A 23,490-nucleotide genomic window follows, 5' to 3' on the forward strand; every position below is an offset into this window, starting at 1 on the left:
ATCATTGTGGTCACTGTGGAGATACTGTAGGGGGCACTGTTGCATCAAATGGGAGAGTGGACTTGAGAGCTCAAAATTCTTATAAGCTCTTTTGTTTAGCTATAGGAATAGAAGGGAGCAGTCTTTCTGGTCTCACTTTATTTTACTTGTCTTTCCCTAGGCAAATGCTACCTATTTCTATGGAAGGAATCAAGATCAAGTGAGCATCAGGAGCCTTCACATAAACCCTGAAGTGTTTGGGGCCACCTATTATGATTATGCTGGGGAGGAATGAATTCATCATGCCTCCCACTTATACTGCATTTAAGAGTTCACATAATTCTGCAGTTACAAAGCCTACAGAGCCTGATAAAAGGAGCAATTGTAACAACAGGCACCACCACTGGTGCTGTGCATATGACTGCAACCATGTTTGCAGACTCAAAAGAGAAACACAGCCCCAGCAGGAGCAGCCTTCCTAGATCCAGGAGGAAGTACAGTCAGCATGGTCATAGTGGTTGCTTTCAACATGTCTTAATATTGTTGTTAGCAAGGACTGCAAGTCCTCTTGTCCTCAGAGGGTACTTCTAGCCCATCAATAAGAGCTGTTGGCATCTCCCCATGGTGCAGCATGAGTATGATGATTGCAGGAGCAGAGACTGCTGGCAAGCATGTTGCAAAACAGCTAAAGACTTAGTATCCAGACCCCTCATCTCAACCTTACCGAGTGAAGGCTACATGAGTGAACAGGATGGTGAACAGAGGGTCTCCACCCATCAGGACTGACTCTTTAGGAAAAAGCCTCAAAGCCCTGCACTGCACATGGTGCAGAGGTGGACATCTCATCTAAGATGGTGGAGGAAAGCAATATCATCCACCATACAACTCAACTCAAATTCTCTGCTCTAATAACATGCTCTATTAACAGGAAAGGGTAGTAATAAAACTAAATAGGGATTTACAATCAGGCTCTGAACTATCTGTAACCTTCCCTTCACTTGATATTGTGATTAAATGAACAGATGACAGAATAAAATGCTAAAGATTACTCTCAAAGATCCCGATCCATCTATGATCTACATTTATTAGCCAAAGAAAATTCTAAAACTTCCAAAATACATAACCAGGGACAGAAGCAACCAATAGGAGGCAGGACAAGGTAAATTAAGCCTAGAAAGCAACATGACATCAAAGTTTTAAACTATAAATGTATTAAGCTATACTAGTGTGCCAACCATTGCACATTAATTTTGTTGTGAAATATAATAAAGTATTTTTATAGTTTTGCACCATCACACATTAAACATTTTATTGTAATTATATATATATATGGATATGTGTGTGTGTGTGTATATATATATATATATATATATATATATATATATATATACACACACACACACACACACACACATATAAATGTTAAAGGGGAGCTCATCACAAATTGAGAACATTAGTAAAAGAAGGCTAGAAGAGAACGCTGGTAAAAGAATTCTACTTTTGATTTGTTAGATTGAAGACATTAAAAAAAAACATACTGCATCTCAAGTAAATTTATAGATTTAATGCAGTAACAATTAAAATCCCAATAAGAATACTTTTTAAACTTGACATAGTAATTATAAAATATAAATTTAAAGAGCAGACAATGTCAGTTAATAGTTTTAATACAATAATGATTTCTCCTGCCATATATATGTACAAATATCAAAAGGGGGGTCATTGTTTTTAAAAATAGGAAAATTAAGAGGTTCAGAAGAAACCCCACGACAAACAGGATGAAATATAATGAAAGTAATGGGAGTTATTGCCAAATGGAAAGTCATAGAAAAACCATATATCAACAAGTTAAAAACAAATATAGAGCCATATTTGAAATTTGTTAAAAGGAATTCTGGATGAAATGGATCAAAAAAATAAGACCAAGAAGTTTAATGAATTTGATAGTTTAAAAAACTACACAACATACGCTCATACAATATTAAGAAAAAAAGAAAAGCTGCAGGCTGGGAAACATTTTATGGTAAATGTAACTACTAAAATAGTAATACTCAATACCTATTGGAGCAATGCAAGTCTCCACAGAAAAATAGTCAAAGAAAAATATTTAAAAATTGTAAACCAAAAGCAAGTTACTACCAAGCCTACTACCAAACCTAATAAAACAAAATAAATTAAAATTAAAAAAATAAAAGTAAATGTTAGTAAGGTAATGGAGAACCCAGATACAGCCATATATTACTGATAGCTTAGAGCCCTACTACTTTATAAGAATTCTACTTTTAAAATAAAAAATACAAAGGTGTTAATTTTATAAAACAAAAAAATAGGTAAAAACATTCAATTATTGATAAATTGTTAAGCAGATAAGAGAATATTAATAAAATTAAAACCTATGTTTCTTAATTTCCTTTCTCGTACACCCTTCTGTATATGAGGTAAAACTCTACACGTAAAAACTTTAAGTGAAGAAATGAAACCCTACAGAACATACACATTTGTTTATTATTTAATTCAACTACTACTTAATTCTGACAACATGCCAGGAACAATGTTGGCATTAGATCGGAGACACCAAGCAACACATAGTCTCTACCTTTATGGATCTCATAGCCCAGTATATATTGATAATAATTCTTTAATGGTTAGTATAAATTGTCATAAAGTTCTATAAATAGTTCATATTAAGGTGAAGAGTTTCTTTAAGTACTATATGCTGATTTGATTATCCCAGTTAGTGTGCTACAATAAATTTATATTGTAATTTGGGTGGCTGTGATCAAATTATGACATACATGTAAAAACATGTAATGGTTTCTTAGACAAAACTGTTTCATATTTGTTGCAAAACAGAAAATAATATTTTTGAGATATGATGAGTTATTTTCTGTCCTAGATTATTTTTGCACTCATGTTCTACGTGGCTACATATACATACCTTAGCCATTACACTGTTTTTCATATTAAGTGCTTTTTCGTCTTCATGTAGAGATATTTTCTTTGTGGCTTCACATTTCCTAATTCTGTTTGGCTTATTTTATTTATTTCTGAAACTCCTCTAAGGGCTCGCAGACCACAGTACACAACAAAAATTTGAAGGTGACACAATAGAATTAAAAGTGACTTAATGAGTAGTGAAATGATTTCAAAATTGTAAATGATGTTTTAGTGTTGTGGTCTCATTTTTGAATTGTAGTGCATAATCTTCAGTGGCACACATTATTCTATGATATTCCATTGTGCTAAGAAAAATAATCACTGCTGCTTTTAAAGAGCTTTCATATGCTTCCTTTTAAATCATTTTTATTATTATTTAAATATAAATTGTGATTTAATTTCAAAATAGCATTTTTTAATGAAATATTTCCAAATCATAGATACTAAAACTTCATAAGCAACTCAATTTTTCTGGAACTAGCATCATGACAAAAATAAAACAAGCACAAAAATTTATATAGACTATGTGTTTGCATATGCATACATGTACAGCTAATTACATAAGCATTTTACTGACCTTCAACTGAAGAAAAATTACGAAGTGAAGAAGACACTAATTGGATTTGCAGAGGGGAAGAAAAGAAATTTACTTAAAAACATAGGCAACCATTTTTATGTTTTATTGTACCTTAAGAAAGCAAACCATTACCTGTGCAAGAATGGGGAAGCCAAGGTTCCTACAGCCATTACAAGGAGTTAATGCTTCCCAGAGTCCTGAGGGCCCACAAGTGTTTTCATCATCATCTTCTTCTTCCACTTCTCCTGGTGACAAATTTATTGTAGATGAAGTTCTCTGAAATTAAATTTATATGTCTATATTAATTATATCAATGTATATATTATATCAGTGTCATTTAGATATCTTAACATCAATTAAATTACATAAATTTCTTATGGTGTATGTTAGCAAGCAGAAGTCAGCTTAATTCTAGCCATAGTTATGTGGCTGTGCCACGTGAATCAGCCAGAAAGCATGTATAATTCAACTCGAAGTTGAAAGTGAAAGAAAACTGAAAGTGAAAAAGCTGGATGAAAAAGACTGGTAAATTACAAAGTTTGTATTGAAGAACAGGACATGGAAATGACCCAAGAAAATACAGGAATAGCAACAAATGAGAAAAATATTATGATTTCTAATGCAATCAGAGAAATAGCATGGAAATACTTTATTGAAACAGGAATTGATAAAAAGCCCATTTTTCACTATCACCAAAATGATAGTCTCCTTTCTGAAAAAACATGAGCTTCATAAAATTTTGTGTTATACATATAAGAGGGGTAATACTTTTAAAATTAATAATAGGACTTCCATGTTAAACATACATATTTACTTTTACTACTTCCCAAATCCCACTTAAATGACAGCAAAACTTTTGTAAAAATGGTCTAAACCATAAGGACAAGGACAACTGGAGGGATGTTAGCAGATGAGCAATATCAAGAAAACGTTTAGATAATGATAAACAGATGATTTATCAAATTAACTTAGCAAACTTGAGAAAACTGAAAACAAAGTGCCTGCAAGGAGGAAGAATAAGAAGCAGATCTATTCATGATTCAACGCCCTCAAAAGGGGTTAAGAATTAGAGAGACTGACTACCTGTGAAGGTGTAGGTGCTGGTGGAGCTGAAACAGAATGGAAACTCCACCTCAGCCAGCTGAGAAACTAAACCTTCACCACCTGACAAGAAATTGGAGGTTTACATTCTGATGAGGTTGAAGCAAAGGGATTATGAATTTTAAGAATCTATGTACAATAAGCCGAGGGGTTCCTCGTTAAAAACAATGAAATTAAGTGAACATCTATGTAGTAAATGAAGATTCTCAACCTACCCCAGTGCCTTCCCACATTTGTCTTAGAGAACATGAGAGCTAAGTTCATATCCTCCAGGTAGGATCCAAGAATATATTCCTCTCTGCAAAAATGGACCTCTCAAGAAAAGTGATCTGTACGTATTTAGGAAAATGGTGGGGCATCTATGCCTTAATGCCTACTGTGAAGCCCCCTCTCTACAAACTCCATCCACATAAACAATTCCTAATTTTTTAGTTAAATATGAACAAAAACACAAGGATCACCACATATTGGAAGGAAACCTTTAAAACAAGGGTCCCAACCCCCAGAGACCCCTGTTAGGAACTGGGCCACACAGCAGAAGGTAAGTGAGCAAAGCTTCATCTGCCGCTCCCCATCACTCGCATTACCGCCTGAACCATCCCCCTCCCCCCATCTGTGGAAAAACTGTCTTCCATGAAACCAGTCCCTGGTGCCAAAAAGGTTGGGAACTGCTGCTTTAACAGAACAACATAAATATACAGAAAAAAGTTATAAATAATATCCGCAGAGAGATAGAAGATATTTGCATCCCTAAAACAAGAACAGAATGCTACAAAACAAATAAATGCATAAAATCCAATAGAACCGCTGGAAAATAAGTCACAGCAAATTTCCCAGAGGACAGAACAAAAGATCTAAAGACATTAAAAGTTAAGAAAATTAGGGGATCAAACGAAGAATGCTTCATGTAAAGGTGAGAAGAAGTTGTCAAAGTACAAATGCAAGAAATTTTGTCAGAACTGAAGAAAAATTCCACATTCAAAGAGCCTGCTGAATACTCAGCAGACTGAATTTTTTTAAAAAACTGGAAAGACAGTAAGTTTGTCTAAAAATATTCAGAATGTAGTGTTCAGTGTACAACATTGATAGATCATGATTACTGAAGTTAGTAAAGATAGTTTACATTCTGAATTATAAATAGCACCCACCTCCCCCCAAAAGCTGTTACTTTTAAAAACAGAAAATAAGACTTCATAAAATGACTGATTTTTATATTCACATCTTAAATTTCCCTTTATCAATTTTCAATAACTGAGAAATTATGAACTTCAGTAGTCCTTCAATCAGTTACTGTCTGTAAGATACAATAATAACAATAGCTACAATCTATTGAACACTCTATTATTCATTATTTTAATTCACACAATGCTTTTAGGCCAATACTAAACTAAGGCACAGAGAAGTCAAGTAAAACCCAAGGTCAAGAGCTGGTAAGTGACAGAAAAAGGATTCTAATCCACACTACCTGACTCTAGAGCATGTATATGTTTGATCAATGCCGTCTACAAAAATGAACAGAATGATCAAATGGGCATCTCCTTCACCAACTAATGATCAGTCACTGGTCTGACCATCATGGTTGACACGTACGGCTCTATAAATGATTACATACTTGGCTAAGAATTATCAACATTTTATAGATTAATCAGTTTTCTTCCTCTGTCTCTTTCTCCTCCACAAAGAAAAACTCTGCTTATGTCTCTCCCCAGCTCATAAAGCTCCAATTATTTCCCACTGTACAGCAAATAATATCAAAATTCCTTAATATGGCTCAAGGTTTCATGATCAAACTATTTTTCAGTTCTTTTTCTTACTCTATTTTACTCACCCCAGACTATACCCAAATGGAATTGTTTACCCTTTCCTAATCTGTTCCATGTTTTGTTCATGCCCCCACCTCACTTCTCCATATAGCTATTGTACTGGTTAAGAGTTTAGGCTCTAAAATTAGTCCTGGATTCAAGTTCTAACTCTCTTACTTATTAGCCTACTTAGTAGTGTAATTTTCATCAGATATGACCACTGTCCCCCTCACTTACCTCACCTATGCAGTGGGAAAATAGTACAGTAGTACCTCCCTCAGAATTTTTTCCTGATAATAAGGTAATGAATATAAAGTGCCTGAAACATAGTAAGATTTCAGTAAATATTAACTACTGTCTTTAGCTATTATTCTCTTATAATCGCATTGATTCCTCAAAATACAGTTCAGATTTCACCTCTTACGTATATTTTCCAGATTTCCCACAAATAGAAATGATGTTGCTCTCTTCTGAACGTCTATAGCTCTGAGAGTTTGTGTATTGTGTTATTTCACACACACTTTGAGATGATAGACTGCATCATCTCTCTGGCAAAGAGCAAAAGCCTTGAAGTCAAACAAACATACATTTAAGATATACAAACAGATATACATTCCTGGCTCTGCCACATGCAAGTTGTGTGACTGAGCAAATCACATAATCTTACTAATCCTCAGTTTCCTCATCTGCAAAGCAGGCATAATAACAGTTCTTACTTGATAGGGCTGTATGCGGATAAAATTAGTTGCTTGACAGCAACTGGTTCATAAAAAATAAACAATAAATGTTGCTTTTTTTAATTAAATTTTATCCTGAAAGAGTTTTATATACACACACACACACACACACACTCACACACATACATACTCAACTTACTTATCCAACTTAATTGTAAGATATCTGAAAGTAAACATGCCTTATTCACATTTGTATCTCTTACAATGTGTTGTGCATAATGTAATGTAATAATTATTTATTAAATAAATCATTAAATGAATTTCAAACTAACATTTTCATCTGACTACCTAAAAAATTTTACTAACATTAAGAGGTGTATATAATTGCATCACAAATCTCATTATTCTTATTTTAGTTTTATTTTATATTAACCATTGCCAATAGCATTAGCAGAAATAACAAAATTTATCAGTGGTTTAGTACTGCCCCCTAAAGTCAGTATAGATGTTAGCTGTGTACAACCATAGTTCTCCACTTCACTGGTTTACAATAAAAGATGCCTGGGAAAGATTTTATCAAACTAAATTATATATGGGAAAGAAGTTACATAAACACACTTAAGTTCACAGTTTCCTTTATTTCAAATGCCTTTCAAACTTTTTACTGGAGATCCAATTGTGTTCCTAAAGTTCTAGATGCCAGGAAATTCTTCCACAGAACATAAACCTAAATTTTCATAGTTTGGGCCTATTAGCTTTCTGGTTAATGCACAGTAATTATGCAGAAGAAATACTAGACAAGTTCTACATTGTTTCAGAGGATAAAAGTCAAAATACATAAATACTGTGGGGAGACAAATTTGAGCTCAATCAACGAAAAATACTTCTAGAATAATTACATCAGTCTAACATTGAAGAAATGGAATTTCCTTGTGATGTAAGATATATATATATATTATGTATATAAGAAATATATATAATATTAAAATTATGTTACACAAAAATGTTTTATGTAAATATTTTAATTACACATATTATAATTGTATAATTATACACAATATATTATATCATTTTCACATATTTTATGTTAAACATAATTATGTTTATATAATAACTATATATAGCATATAACAACTATGCTATATGTTACATATAAAAACATAATTATATAATAATTATATATGGTTTATAGTTCAGAAAATGTTTTCAGATATGGAATAGCCCAATAAAGTAGGATAGGAGTTATCCCTATTTACAAGTGAAGAAACTAAGGTTCACAATGTTACTCAATTTGCAAGGTCATCCTACAAATGACGGCAGATTATAATACAAGTCCTCTGACTCTGCGTCCTATAATCTTTCTATAACACTACTAATTAGAAGGAAGTTTCTAATTACTAGAGCTCTTCAAAGGGACAAGAAATATTCAACATATTCAGAATATCGCAAAGGAATTTCTGTGTTATGTTACACTTTGTAATTGATGGCCTTTAAACTCTTTTTTTTTTAACTCTAAAATTCTGTAAGTCTAAGCAGCTAAAGTGTATACAGTTCAGTAAAAGGATCAAGGACCAGGTATGATCCAACAGAGCCTCTTTAATCCTCTTTGCTCAACTCCTGAATGCATGTCTTTAGAAACATAGTGACGGTAGGAAAAGGGAAAATCCAAGGATGCCCATGTCCTGTCCAAAAGTCCCTGGAGGAAAATCAGAAACCTAGGCTGCTCGACATAGCCAGGATATAGGAGAGCAATGTGTGAGTGGGGAAATGGGATGATGGAACGAGACAAAACTTTCCCTTATCCTATCAGAAATGCAAAAACCAAATTAAAAAGTAGGAAATCAGCCTAATAGAACCATCAAATGCAAAGGGACTGGGCAAATAGACTCCAGGAAGGAGGCAACCGTCAGAAATGGAGAGCAAACAAAGGAAGAACACTTGGAATAGGAGTCAGCAATCTGGACTGCAAGTCAGCAAGTCTTTTTGTCTTTATTTTTCAAAACTGAAATTGATTCATTAATTTTTTTTTTTTTTTTGCAGTACGCGGGCCTCTCACTGTTGTGGCCTCTCCCGCTGCAGAGCACAGGCTCTGGACGTGCAGGCCCAGCGGCCATGGCTCATGGGCCCAGCCGTTCCATGGCATGTGGGATCTTCCCGGACCGGGGCACGAACCCGTGTCCCCTGCATCGGTAGGCGGACTCTCAACCACTGCACCACCAGGGAAGCCTGATTCATTAATTTTTAACGAAACTTAAAGTAATACATGTTTATTGTAAAACAAATCATTCAAAATAAAAAGTTATAAAAGAGAAAGTGAAGCTTCCCTAACTTCATTCCCAATGTAAACATTCAGTGCATATCCTTCCAGATTTGTACTCTTGTCCGATGCTTCTGTCAGAATAAATTAATAAATATGCAATTGTATGCCAAAGTGTACTATTACTTTAACTTTCTATATATTTTCAACATTTCTACAATACTCTCCACACTGTGACCAGAGAAAAAAATTTCTTATATGAGAATGTGAAAATGTCACCCTTTTCCTTAAAAACTGGAAAAGACTATTACATAGTCTTTCATTGTTCTTTGGATGAAATTCAAAATTCTTAACATGATTCAAAAGGCTGTGTATGATTTGCCCTTACCTACCTCTCTAGTTTTGTCCCATTGCCACCATTCTTCCTCCCCTTTGCTCATAACATTTAAACACACTATGCTCTTTCTCTTGAATATACCAAACTTTCTTTTATCTAGAACTTTATATAACTAAGCACGTAAGGTTTTCTCTTCCAGAAGCCGTCAGCTGTCTCCCAATATAAGAGAACACCTAGCCCTCTTTTTCTATAGTAATAGGACCCTAACTTTTAGTTGGGCACATGTCTGCTTTGAATACAGACCACATTTCCTAATCTCTGTCACAGCTACATGTGACCGTGTTGTTAAGTTATAACCCTGGGATATAAGAAGTGTTCTTAAAGTAATGGGGCATGTCCTTCTTCCTCCCTTTCCTCCTTCCGCTGATTGGAATGCTAATGAAATGGCTGGAGCTGGCACAGTCATCCTGGACCATGAGGGATCCTTGGAACTAGAGGACATACATAGTAGAACAACAAAATAGAAGAATACTGGGTTCCTTATACTGATGAGCTCTACCATCCTTGGACTGCCCAGCTCTAAGTTTTGCAAGTGGAGTGAAGTAAACTTCTTTTTAAGCCGTTGTTATTTTGGATTTTCTGTTACTTGTTACTGTACCAAATCCTAATAAATAAATTCCTGGAGCACTCTCTTCTCTTGTCTTCATCGGGATTAATCTTATCTGTGTTCTAGGTATGAACTTAATTCACTCCCTTTGATAGTCCTTTTTGATGTCCCAGTCAAAATTAGTTTCCTTTCTTACATGCTTTCACGGCACCCTGATATTTTTACAGTAATTATCACAAATAAAATGTTTACAGCTACTTATGTGACCTTGGTTCAATAACTGCTTTCCTTACTGGATTACAAACTGCATAACTGCAGAGATTCTGTTGGTTTAGATACCACAAGCCCAGTACTCAGCACATTAAAGTACTTTCCATTGCATATGTGTTGACTGAATAAATGAATGAGTGAATGAATGAATATCAGCTTTCCCTCAAAAATATTTTAATAATGTGAACATTCTCACCAATTCTAGGAGACACCAATTTAACTGTAACCTTGAACTTAGTGTCCTTTACCTTCTGACTCCACTGTATCCACTTGCCCTCATTGTATTCATCCCATATTCAAACTACTGTACAACTCAGCATCTACTTGATTTCATTAAAGAATGCATTTATTACCAACCATTAGTGAGCAATTTAGATTCTACCAAAAACTCTGCAGTGGAGAAGGAGAATAAGCTTTAAATTGCACAACTTAACCTCTCCTCCTCCCCAACAAATATTTGTCTCTTTGTGATGATGGCTGGGTGGAAGGGTGCTTTTATCTCCTTTGGGGTCTATTTCTTCCCACAGAATTTTTTCATCTGCTCTTCAAATTCCTCTACCTTTTATAACACAGAGCAATGTAACTCTAGTATACACCTTATCTCCAAACTTGTACAGCCAATCTCATTATACAGGTGATCTTACTCAAGGGTTATTAATTTCTGTCAATTTGAAAGTCAACAACAAAAAAGCTGTATCAATGATTTTTGTTTGTTTGTTTTGGGCTCACGGGCCTCTCACTGTTGTGGCCTCTCCCGTTGCGGAGCACAGGCTCCGGACGCCCAGGCTCAGCGGCCATGGCTCACAGGCCCAGCCGCTATGCGGCACGTGGGATCCTCCCAGACTGGGGCATGAACCCGCGTCCCCTGCATCAGCAGGCAGACTCTCAACCACTGCGTCACCAGGGAAGCCCTATATCAATGATTTTTTACAATGCTTTTAAAGTTGGGGATCTAAGGGCTTACTGGGACACTGAGAGAGAAGGGAAATTGTAAAATGTTAAGCTGTTTCATTTATACCATAACTAATGATCAAACCAATAAAGGTCAGTGATCACTTCACTCAAAAAGCAGAAGACTCGTTTATCTTAAGTTCAGTCCTGACAAAGAGATCACACGCCACAGTTTCATGTATTACGGATGCTCAGAAAGACTAGTGTCAAATACAATATTTTCATCAGCTTATTAACACTAAACCTCTGCTTAAAATTTTCTGAGGATAACTCCAATGTTACCCTATACTAACTTCTCACCACAGTCATTTGCTCCACGTTAGTGAAATTCACAATAGATACAATATTTAAGTCTTCTGAAAAACGAAATTTCTCTCAGATTTATTTGCAGTCACCTATGAATCCTAAGATGCATTTATATCTGCAAGGAAAAGGAAGGAAGAAGAGAAACAAATCTTTATGCCAATAAGTACACTGAGTCCACCTCCTAGCATCCACACACCAAAATAATATTACTGTGCATGGTGATATTTTAAACTTGGGGATTTGTCAGTATTCACATTTATTGAAAGACAGAATTGCTATTAAAGCAAGTATTTTAGTTGCAAGGAATACTGAAGAATAGATTAAGGAGAGCTGTTCTCTTTTTAATAGTACATGAGACATTCATCGTAATTCCTCTAAAATGCTCAGTTCCAACACACTGTGTCCCCACCTGCTACCTCTTTACATAGCCAACATTCTTCGCATAATCATCTGGGAAACTTCAAAGAAGAATGCATTTGGTTTGCTATTCTACTTTAATACAATCAATTTGTATGTTCTTATTATCTTTTAAAACTTGTTCATTTATCTGACTCTGGCTTAATAATACTGTTTATTATTGCAAAATTAGAAAGAAGTCTAAACTGATGTCAGGTTTATGTGCAAGAGGTCAACACTAATTTCAAAAATGTTAAGGCTACTTTAGAAAGTTGACTCAAGCTTATTTTTTCAGCAAGACTTAGTATAAGAGGCAAAGTATGCAACTTTTGGAAAATAAACTGTCCTTCACGACAGTTCATTTTATATAAACAAATACTATTTTTCAAATGGTTTCTTTTTAAAATCAAATTTATTAAGGTATTACTTGCATACATAATATGCACCCATTTTTAATGTACAGTTTGATAACTTTTGATAAAAGCATACACCTGTGCAATCATCACCTTATACTCATTCCCTGTCAGTACTCACCTACCCCCTGGCTCCAGAAATCTTTTTCTGTCACTCTATTATACAAGTCTTTCCTAGAACTTCACAAAAATAGAATCACGATGTATACACTTTAGGTCTGGCTTCTTTCGCTCAGCATAATGTGTTTGAGATACATCTCTATTTTTCATGTATCAGTAGTTTATTCCTTTTTAATACACAGTTGTAGTCCACTGTATAGATATATCAAAACTTATTTATACATTCTTCCTTTGATAGACATTTAGGTTGTTTCCAGTTTGGGGCCATTATGAATAAAGTTGCCATGAACATTCATGTATAATTTGGTATGTGGACATAAGATTTTGTTTCTCTTAGTTAAAAACCTAAAATGTCAGGGACATGGTTAAGTGTATCTTAAACCTTTTAAGAAATTATCAAAATGTTTTCCAAAGTATTTGTATCATTTTACATTCCCATTACAGTTCTAGTACCTCCAAATTCTTGGCAACACTTAATTTAGCCATTCTAACAGATGTGTAGTGCTGCCACACGGTGCTTTTAAATTTCCATTTCTGTGACTGCCAATGTGTTAAGTATCTTCTCCTGTGCTAGGAGGCCATACACGTTTTTTTTGTGTGAAATATCCTTTCAAATCTTTTGTCTATTTTAAATTGGGTTAATTTGACTTCTTACTGTTGAATTGTAATAGGTTTTTTAATTCAACAATGGCTCTGTTCTTTTTAGAGCCGTTTAAGGTGCACAGCAAAATTGAGAGGAAGGTACAGATTTCCCATATACCCCATGCCCCTACACATGCAAAATTCCCCTCTTTATAAACATCCCCCACCAGAGTGGTACATTTGCTACAATTGATATTAATGAACCTACACTAATATACTATAATCACACAAAGTCCATAGTTTATATTACAGTTTACTCTTGTACATTCTAAATGTTTAGACAAATTTACAATGACATATATCCATTATTATGATAACATACAGAATATTTTCACTGCCCTAAAGACCTATGTTCCACCTATTCACCCTCTGAACCCAACCACTGTTCCTTTTTACTGTCTCCATAGGTTTGCCCTTTCCAGAACATCATAAAGTTGGAATCATACAAAATGTAGCCTCTTCAGACTGGCTTCTTTCATGCAGTAACATGCATTTAAGGTTCCTCCGTGTCTTTTCATGGCTTTATAGCTCATTTCTTTTTAGTTCTAAATAATATTCCATTGTCTGGATGTACCACAGTTCATCCATTTACCTATTGAAAGACATCCTGGTTTCTTCCAAGTTTTAGCAATTATGAATAAAGCTGCTATAAACATCCTTGTTCAGGTTTTTGTGTGGACATAAGTTTTCAACTACTTTGGGTAAATACCAAGAAGCAAGATTGCTCTGGATCATATGGTAAGAATATGTTTAGTTTTGTAATTACTGTCTTCCAAAGTGGCAGTACCATTTTGTATTCCCATCAGCAATAAATGAGGGTTTCTCTTGCTTCACATTTGAGCTCCACATCTTGTGCCAGCATTTGGTGTTGTCAGGCTTCTGTATTTTAACCATTCTAGCAGTTGTGTAATGGTATTTCATTGGGTTTTATTTTTGTTTTGTTTTTTTAAAATAATTAATTTATTTAATGGCTGCGTTGGGTCTTCATTGCTCTGCACGGGCTTTCTCTAGTTGTGGCGAGCAGGGGCTACTCTTCGTTGTGGTACGCGGGCTTCTCATTGCAGTGGCTTCTCTTGTTATGGAGCACAGGCTCTAGGCACATGGGCTTCAGTAGTTGTGGCACGCGGGCTCAGTGGTTGTGGCTCGCAGGCTCTAGAGTGCAGGGTCAGTAATTGTGGCGCACAGGCTTATTTGCTCCGTGGCATGTGGGACCTTCCCAGACAAGGGCTCAAACCCGTGTCCCCTGAGTTGGCAGGCGGATTCTTAACCACTGCACCACCAGGGAAGTCCCTCATTGTGGTTTTAATGTGCATTTCCCTCATAAAATATGATATGGAGCACCTTTGCATATGCTTATTTGCCATCTGTATACCTTCTTAAGTGAGGTGTCTGTTAGGCCCATTTTTTAGTCAGGCTGTTTGTTTTCAAACTGCTAAATTTTAAGAGTTCTTTGTATATTATGGATAACAGTACTTTATCAGATATATGTTTTACAAATATTTTCTCCCAACCCCAGGCTTATCTCTTCTTTCTCTTGACCCTTTCACAGAGGAGAAGTTTTAATTTTAATGAAGTCCACCTATCAATTATTTCTTTCATGGTTCATGCTCTTAGTATCGAATCTAAAAAGTGATAACATAACCAAGGTCATGTAGATTTTCTCCTATGCTATCATCTAGGAAGTTTACAGTTTTGCCTTTTACATCTAGGTCTGTGATCCATTTTGAGTTAAATTTTGTGAAGAGTGTAAGGTCTGTGTCTAGATTCATTTTTTGGCATTTGGATGTCCAGAGTTTTACGAGTTTTTCTTAAAAAATACTCTATATGCTGGGCATACATCCTTTGTGTTATTTATGTAATATCTAAAAAATATACGCCTACTCCAAAGTCACAAAGATAGTCTCCTATATTTTCTGTTTAATATTATTTTTACATTTCTGGTCTTTGAATCACATTGAGTTACTTTTCACAAACAGTATGAGATAAACGTTGAGGCTCATTACATCTCCACAGAATGTATTTTTGTTATTGGTTTTGTGTATCTGTTTTTCTGTGTGTGTATCTGTGTGTTAAATATACCTGGTGAGTTTGTTTTCCAGGGCAGAGAAGTTAAATTGTTTATTAGGTTTTATAGGTTGTAACAAACCCTGATAGCAATTTTCCAGGCCTGTGGTCTTGGTTTATAATTGACTCATGCTCAGGATAAGTTTAGATTTAGGTTACTTTCTAATCCTAAATGCACCTTCATCAATTTTGCCTGTCACAGTGAAAATGACTGTGTGCATACTTGACGGAAGGAGAGTCTGGATGAAAGCTTCAGAAACAAACCTTTGAGGTTAATCCTCTACCTCAAGGCCCAACTTTGACCCAGTGGATTTAAAGTCAAATTAAAATAAATACTACTATCTGAAACATATCCTTTCTCAGGGGTAACAGCTGGTAAAAGGAGAGATCTATATCTAACTTAGATTTACATTCCTAGTATCTAGAGTACTATGTATTGTGTATTATGTGCTCAAGAGCACCAATAAATGCTTTTTTATTGAAACATTTCACTAATTTACACTAGCAAAGGAAATAAAAACAAATCACATTTTCCTAAAAAAAAAAAACTACCTTTAATAACCAGCTTAATAATGCTGAGTGTTTTTAAAACCTCTTTATTGAGATAATTTTTTTAAATAAAAAAAGAACCTCCCAAATGCACCAGGACAAGTTCAAAAATATGGCAATATCCTGGAGCCTGAGCAACATTCTTACCATCTGCCAGCATTTAACCAACTCTCCAAGATCCAAGATCAAATATCTGAATTGAAATGCCTGAGCCATATCCTATCTAGCCAAAGCATTAAACTCATACTAGTTGGTCATCTGCCTGGGATCCTAATGTGGCAGGAATCCAGGACAATCAAAGACATCAGCAATTTCTGATTTACCAGATGCTACTGTTGATTCATTCCCCAATGTTCCACCTTGATCATCCTAATGGTGAACTAATTTCATCTAGAAGAAAAAAATTTTTCTGCTCCTCAGCTATGGATTTCCATCATCTGAAAACTCCTTTCAAGTACACACAACTCTGACCAAACAAACTACTCCAAACAGATCTTACCTCATACCATTAAATCTGTCACTTACAGAACCTCAGAGTACCATCCTGTCAAAGCCTCTTCCTGGGGAAGCCTGCATCTAATAACTGGTCATTGAAGTCCAGCCACCTCCTCCACATCTAGAACAACTGTGAAGGGCCACCTAAGTTTCAGATCTCCCTGTGATGTTGGTCAAGCAGTGGGACCATCCAGTGGGCTGCAACTACATCTCCAATGAGGTCTGAATCACAACCTTGTGGAGAGGAGCACTCTTCCAAGTTTGTCCTCCCTTAGGTACTCTTCCTCAGCAATAAATTACACTTATATTTTGTTTCACATCTTTATAATTACTCCCATCATAGCTTATTAACATTTTATGTTAAACTTTGCCTGGGTGAATTACTGTGTGGCATCTGTCTCCTAATGTGACCCATTTAGTAAGGATAGCTCCAAGTATGCACCATGGCTGAAAGCAGAAAGCAATGAAGAGTGCTGGATCCTTAAAAGTTTAATCAGCTACTTAAAAGCAGACTGAAGAACTGGAGATTTTCACACCAAGAGATATATTATTTAAGGTACTTACAAGTACAGCCCTTGGCTGGTGTCTGAGAACTTGGATTTCTGAGGAAGTACCATAACTCTGACAGGAGCGACTCAACATACCTAGACTGTTTGTGAAAACAATGATTTATGTTGACCATCTGATTTCCTATGGAAGTCTCAAATTTTGATACATCCTAGGTAGAGGGTGTCTACATGACTAGCCCCCAATAAATATCTGGGATCTGAGTCTTTAATGAGCTTCCCTGGCTGGCAACATTTCACAATGTTGACACAACTCATTGCTTGCAGAAGTAAGTGCATTCTGTCTGACACCACTGGAAGAGAAGCCTTAGAAGCATGTGCCTGCTTTCCTCCAGACTTCATTCCATGCACTTTTTCCCTCATCTGATTATTCTTTGTAGTCTTTCACTGTAATATATCATAATTGTGAGTAGAATTACTTCCTAAATCCTGCGAGTACTCCTAGTGAATTATCAAACCTGGAGGTGGTCTTGGGGGACCTTCAACACAGAAACACAGGTAAGGAATGATAAGAAAAGCAAAGGGAAAGGTTGAGGGAAAGACACAAATAAACCTTGAAATAAGAGAAGAATGCATTATAAAATTTAAATTATTTTTGGACGTTTCTAAGAGCCAAACCCATTTTACATAGAATCAAATCAGTGCTTCAATCACCAAATTGGAGAAACTGGACATATCTACAGGAAAAAAAAATTAAAAGGAAGAAAAATTGGTATATCAAAAGAACTGAGAACACTGGTCTAGCCTAAAAACAGGTAAGCCTAGATAATAAGCCCAAGCAGTGGGTTCAGAGGAAACAATCAGAGACAGAATAGAAGAAAACTTTGCAGAATCAAGAAACATCAGGTCTACAGCAAAAGCCTCAAAAAATTAATGGAAAAGATTCATATCTAGACATACTGTGGTAAAATCTCTTAATTCTAAGAAAAAAGAAGTTCTTCAAGCTTTCAGAATGTGCATTCACGTTGCCTACTGCACCAGTCAGAATTCTTACAGGCAAACATCAGAAAATGATTCTGGTTAAGTAAAGCAGAAAATACAGTTACGTAAATATTGGGTAGCTCTCAGAATCAATGACAAAGAAGCCTAAAAAATCAGGCTCTGAGAGGAGCTTCAAGATGGTGGAAAAGTAAGATGTGGAGATCACCTTCCTCCCCACAAATACATCAGAAATACATCTACATGTGGAACAACTCCTACAGGACACCTACTGAACACTGGCAGAAGACCTCAGACCTCCCAAAAGGCAAGAAACTTCCCACATACTTGGGTACGGCAAAAAAAAAAAAAGAGACAAAAGAATAGGGACAGAATCTGCACCAGTGGGAGAAAGCTGTGAAGGAGGAAAGGTTTCCACACACTAGGAAGTCCCTTCGCGGGCGGAGACTGCGGGTGGTAGAGGGCAGAGGCTTTGGAGCCACGGAGGAGAGCGCAGCATCAGGGGTGCAGAGGGCAAAGCGGAGAGATTCCCACACAGAGGATCAGTGCCGACCAGGACCCATCAGCCCAAGAGGCATGTCTGCTCACCTGCTGGGTGAGCTTGGGCTTTGGAGGTTGGATCCCAGGGAGAGGACTGGGGTTGGCTGCGTGAACACAGCCCAAAGGGGGCTAGTACACCACAGAGAGCTGAGAGGGAGTCCGGGAAAAAGTCTGGAGCTGCCAAAGAGGCAAGAGACTTTTTCTTGCCTCTTTGTTTCCTGCTGTGCGAGCAGAGGGGATAAAGAGCGCCACTTAAAGGTGCTCCAGAGACGGGCGTGAGCCGTGGCAATCACCACGGACCCAAGAGACGGATATGAGATGCTAAGCATGCTTCTGCAGCCACCAAGAAGTCTGTGTGCAAGCACAGGTCACTATCCACACCTCCCCTCCCAGGAGCCTGTGCAGCCCGCAACTGCCAGGGTCCCATGATCCAGGGACAGCTTCCCCGGAAGAACACATGGCGTGCCTCAGGCGGGTGCAACGTTACACCGGCCTCTGCCACTGCAGGCTCGCCCCACACTCAGTACCCCTCCCTCCCCCCAGCCTGAGTGAGCCAGAGCTCCCGAAGCATCTGCTCTTTTAACCTCGTCTTGTCTGAGCGAACAACAGACGCTCTCAGGCAACCTACACACAGAGGCGGGGCCAAATCCAAAGCTGAACCCCAAGAGCGGTACGAACAAAGAAGAGAAAGGGAAATTTCTCCCAGCAGCCTCACGAGGAGCAGACTGGATCTCCACAGTCAACTTGATGTGCCCTACATCTGTGGAATGTGTGAACAGACAACGAATCATCCCAAATTGAGGAGGGGGACTTTGGGAACAATGATATATATTTTTTTCCCCTCTTTCTCTTTTTGTGAGTGTGTATCTGTATGCTTCTGTATGTGATTTTGTCTGTATAGCTTTGCTTTTACCATTTGTCCTAGGGTCCGTCTGTCTGTTTTTTTTTTTTTCACTTAAAAAATTTTTTTTCTTACAAATTTTCTTTTTTTATTTTAATAACATTATTTTATTTTATTTTATCTTCCTCTTTCTTTCTTTCTTTTTTTCCTCCCTTTTATTCTGAGCCGTGTAGAGGACAGGCTCTTGGTGCTCCAGCCAGGCGTCAGGGCTATGCCAATGAGGTGGGAGAGCAAAGTTCAGGACACTGGTCCACCAGAGACTTCCCAGCGCCACGTAATATCAAACGGCAAAAATCTCCCAGAGATCTCCATCTCAAAGCCAAGACCCAGCTGCACTCAACGACCAGCAAGCTACAGTGATGGACACCCTATGCCAAACAACTAGCAAAACAGGAACACAACCCCACCCATTAGCAGAGAGGCTGCCTAAAATCATAATAAGGCCACAGACACCGCAAAACACACCACAAGACGTGGACCTGCCTATCAGAAAGACAAGATCCAGCCTCATCCATCAGAACGAAGGCACTAGTCCCCTCCACCAGGAAGACTACACAACCCACTGAACGAACCTTAGCCACTGGGGTCAGACACCAAAAACAATAGGAACTATGAACCTGCAGCCTGTGAACAGGAGACCCCAAACACAGTAAGTTAAACAAAATGAGAAGACAGAGAAACACAGAGCAGATGAAGGAGCAAGGTAAAAACCCACCAAACCTAACAAATGAAGAGGAAATAGGCAGTCTACCTGAAAAAGAATTCAGAGTAAAGATACTAAAGATGATCCAAAATCTTGGAAATAGAATGCAGAAAATATAAGAAACGTTTAACAAGGACCTAGAAGAACTAAGGAGCAAACAGTCATGAACAACACAATAAATGAAATTTAAAATTCTCTAGAAGGGATCAATAGCAGAATAACTAAGGCAGTAAAAGGTTTAAGTGACTTGGAAGATAAAATAATGGAAATAACAACTGCAGAGCAGAATAAAGAAAAAAGAATGAAAAGAACCAAGGACAGTCTCAGAGACCTCTGGGACAACACTAAATGCACCAACATTCGAATGACAGGGGTCCTAGAAGAAGAAGGGAAAAAGAAAGGGACAGAGAAAATATTTGAAGAGATTATAGTTGAAAACTTCCCTAATATGGGAAAAGAATAGTTAATCAGGTCCAGGAAGCACAGAGAGTCCCATAAAGGATAAATGCAAGGAGACACACACCAAGACACATACTAAGCACACTATCAAAAATTAAATACAAAGAAGAAATATTATATGCAGCAAGGGAAAAACAAAAAATAACATATAAGGGAATCCCGATAAGCTTAAGAGCTGATCCTTCAGCAGAAACTCTGAAAGCCAGAAGGGAGTGGCAGGACATATTTAAAGTGATGAAGGGGAAAAACCTACAACCATGATTACTATACACAGCAAGGATCTCATTCAGACTTGACAGAGATATTAAAACCTGCACAGACAAGGAAAAGCTAAGAGAATTCAGCACCACCAAACCAGATTTACAACAAATGCTAAAGGAACTTCTCTAGGCAGGAAACACAAGAGAAGGAAAAGATCTACAACAGCAAACCTAAACAATTAGGAAAATGGTAATAGGAACATACATATCGATAATTACCTTACATGTAAATGGATTAAATGCTCCAAACAAAAGACACACACTGGCTGAATGGATACAATAAAAAGACCCGTATATATGCTGTCTACAAGACACCCACTTCAGACCTAGGGACACATACAGACTAAAACTGAGGGGATGGAACAAGATATTCCATGAAAATGAAAATGAAAAGAAAGCTGGAGTAGCAATTCTCATATCAGACAAAGCAGACTTTAAAATACAGAATGTTGCAAGAAACAAGGAAGGACACTACATAATGATGAAGGGATCAATCCAAGAAGAAGATAGAACAATTATACAAATATATGCACCCAGCATAGGAGCACCTCAATACATAAGGCAAGTACTAACAGCCATAAAATGGGAAATTGACAGTAACACAATCATAGTAGGGGACTTTAACACCCCACTTTCACTAATGGACAGATAATCCAAAATGAAAATAAATGAGGAAACACAAGCTTTAAATGATACATTAGACAAGATGGACTTAATTGATATTTATAGGACATTCCATCCAAAACAACAGAATATACTTTCTTCTCAAGTGCTCATGGAACATTCTCCAAGACAGATCATATCTTGAGTCACAAATCAGGCCTTGGTAAATTTAAGGAAATTGAAATCATATCAAATATCTCTTCCGACCATAATGCTACGAGACTAGATATAAATTACAGGAAAAAACCTGTACAAAATACAAACATATGAAGGCTAAACAATACACTACTTAATAACCAAGAGATCACTAAAGAAATCAAAGAGGAAATCAAAAAATACCTAGAAACAAATGACAATGAAAACACGATGACCCAAAACCTATGGGATGCATCAAAAGCAGTTCTAGGGCATCCCTGGTGGTGCAGTGGTTGAGAGTCCGCCTGCCACAGCAGGGGACATAGGTTCGTGCCCCGGTCCGGGAGGATCCCACATGCTGTGGAGCGGCTGGGTCCGTGAGCCATGGCCGCTGAGTCTGCGTGTCCAGAGCCTGTGCTCCGCAACAGGAGCGGCCACAACAGTGAGAGGCCCGTGTACCACCAAAAAAAAAAAAAGCAGTTCTAAGAGGGAAGTTTACAGTAATACAGTCCTACCTTAAGAAAAAGAAACATCTCAAATAAACAACCTAACCTTACACCTAAAGAAATTAGAGAAAGAAGAACAAAAAAACCCCAAAGCTAGCAGAAGGAAAGAAATCATACACATCAGATCAGAAATAAAGGAAAAAGAAATAAAGGAAATGATAGCAAAGATCAATAAAACTAACAGATGGTTCTTTGAGAAGATAAACAAAACTGATAAACCATTAGCCAGCCTCATGAAGAAAAAAAAGGAGAACACTCAAATCAATGAATTAGAAATGAAAAAGGAGAAGTAACAACTGACACTGCAGAAATACAAAGGATCATGAGAGATTACTACAAGCAACTATATGACAATAAAACGGGCAACCTGGGAGAAATGGACAAATTCTTAGAAGTGCACAACCTTCCGAGACTGAACCAGGAAGAAACAGAAAATATGAACAGACCAATCACAAGCACTGAAACTGAAACTGTGATTAAAAATCTTGCAACAGGTCAGGAAACTTACACAAGCCTCTTAGATAGCCTCATCCACCAGAGGGCAGACTGAAGAAGCAAGAACAATCCTGCAGCCTGTGGAACAAAAACCATATTCACAGAAAGACAGACAAGATGAAAAGGCACAGGGCTATGTGCCAGGTGAGGGAACAAGATAAAACCCCAGAAAAACAACTAAATGAAGTGGAGAGAGGCAACCTTCCAGAAAAAGAATTCAAACTAATGAGAGTGAAGACGATCCAGGACCTCAGAAAAAGAATGGAGGCAAAGATCAACAAGACGCAGGAAATGTTTAACCAAGACCTAGAAGAATTAAAGAACAAACAAACAGAGATGAACAATACAATAACTGAAATGAAAACTACACTAGAAGGAATCAATAACAGAATAACTGAGGCAGAAGAACCGATAAGTGACCTGGAAGACAGAATTGTGGAATTCACTGCTGCGTAACAGAATAAAGAAAGAAGAATGAAAAGAAATGAAGACAGCCTAAGAGACCTCTGGGACAACATTAAACGCAACAACATTCGCATTATAGGTGTCCCAGAAGGAGAAGAGAGAGAGAAAGGAACAGAGAAAATATTTGAAGAGATGATAGTTGAAAACTTCACTAACATGGGAAAGGAAATAGCCACCCCAGTCCAGGAAGCACAGAGACTCCCAGGTAGGATAAACCCAAGGAGAAAGACGCCGAGACACATCGTAATCAAATTCGCAAAAATTAAAGACACAGAAAAATCACTGAAAGCAGCAAGGGAAAAAAAACAAATAACATACAAGGGAACACCCATAAGGTTAACAGCCGATTTCTCAGCAGAAACTCTACAATCCAGAAGG

General features: G+C 37.0%; 1 protein-coding gene across 5 annotated transcripts in view; it reads right to left on the reverse strand.

Annotated features, from left to right (window-relative positions):
• ANKS1B (ankyrin repeat and sterile alpha motif domain containing 1B) overlaps positions 1-23,490 on the reverse strand; it is a 1,152,360-nt gene that overhangs the window by 833,475 nt on the left and 295,395 nt on the right. For all 5 annotated transcript variants that reach the window (XM_060025438.1, XM_060025440.1, XM_060025439.1 and 2 more), the window contains exon 9: positions 3,626-3,769. In XM_060025438.1, the coding sequence (XP_059881421.1) occupies positions 3,626-3,769 (144 nt within the window). The remainder of the gene's footprint in view (positions 1-3,625; positions 3,770-23,490) is intronic.

This window comes from Delphinus delphis, chromosome 11, assembly GCF_949987515.2.
Source record: "Delphinus delphis chromosome 11, mDelDel1.2, whole genome shotgun sequence".
Lineage (NCBI taxonomy): Eukaryota > Metazoa > Chordata > Mammalia > Artiodactyla > Delphinidae > Delphinus > Delphinus delphis.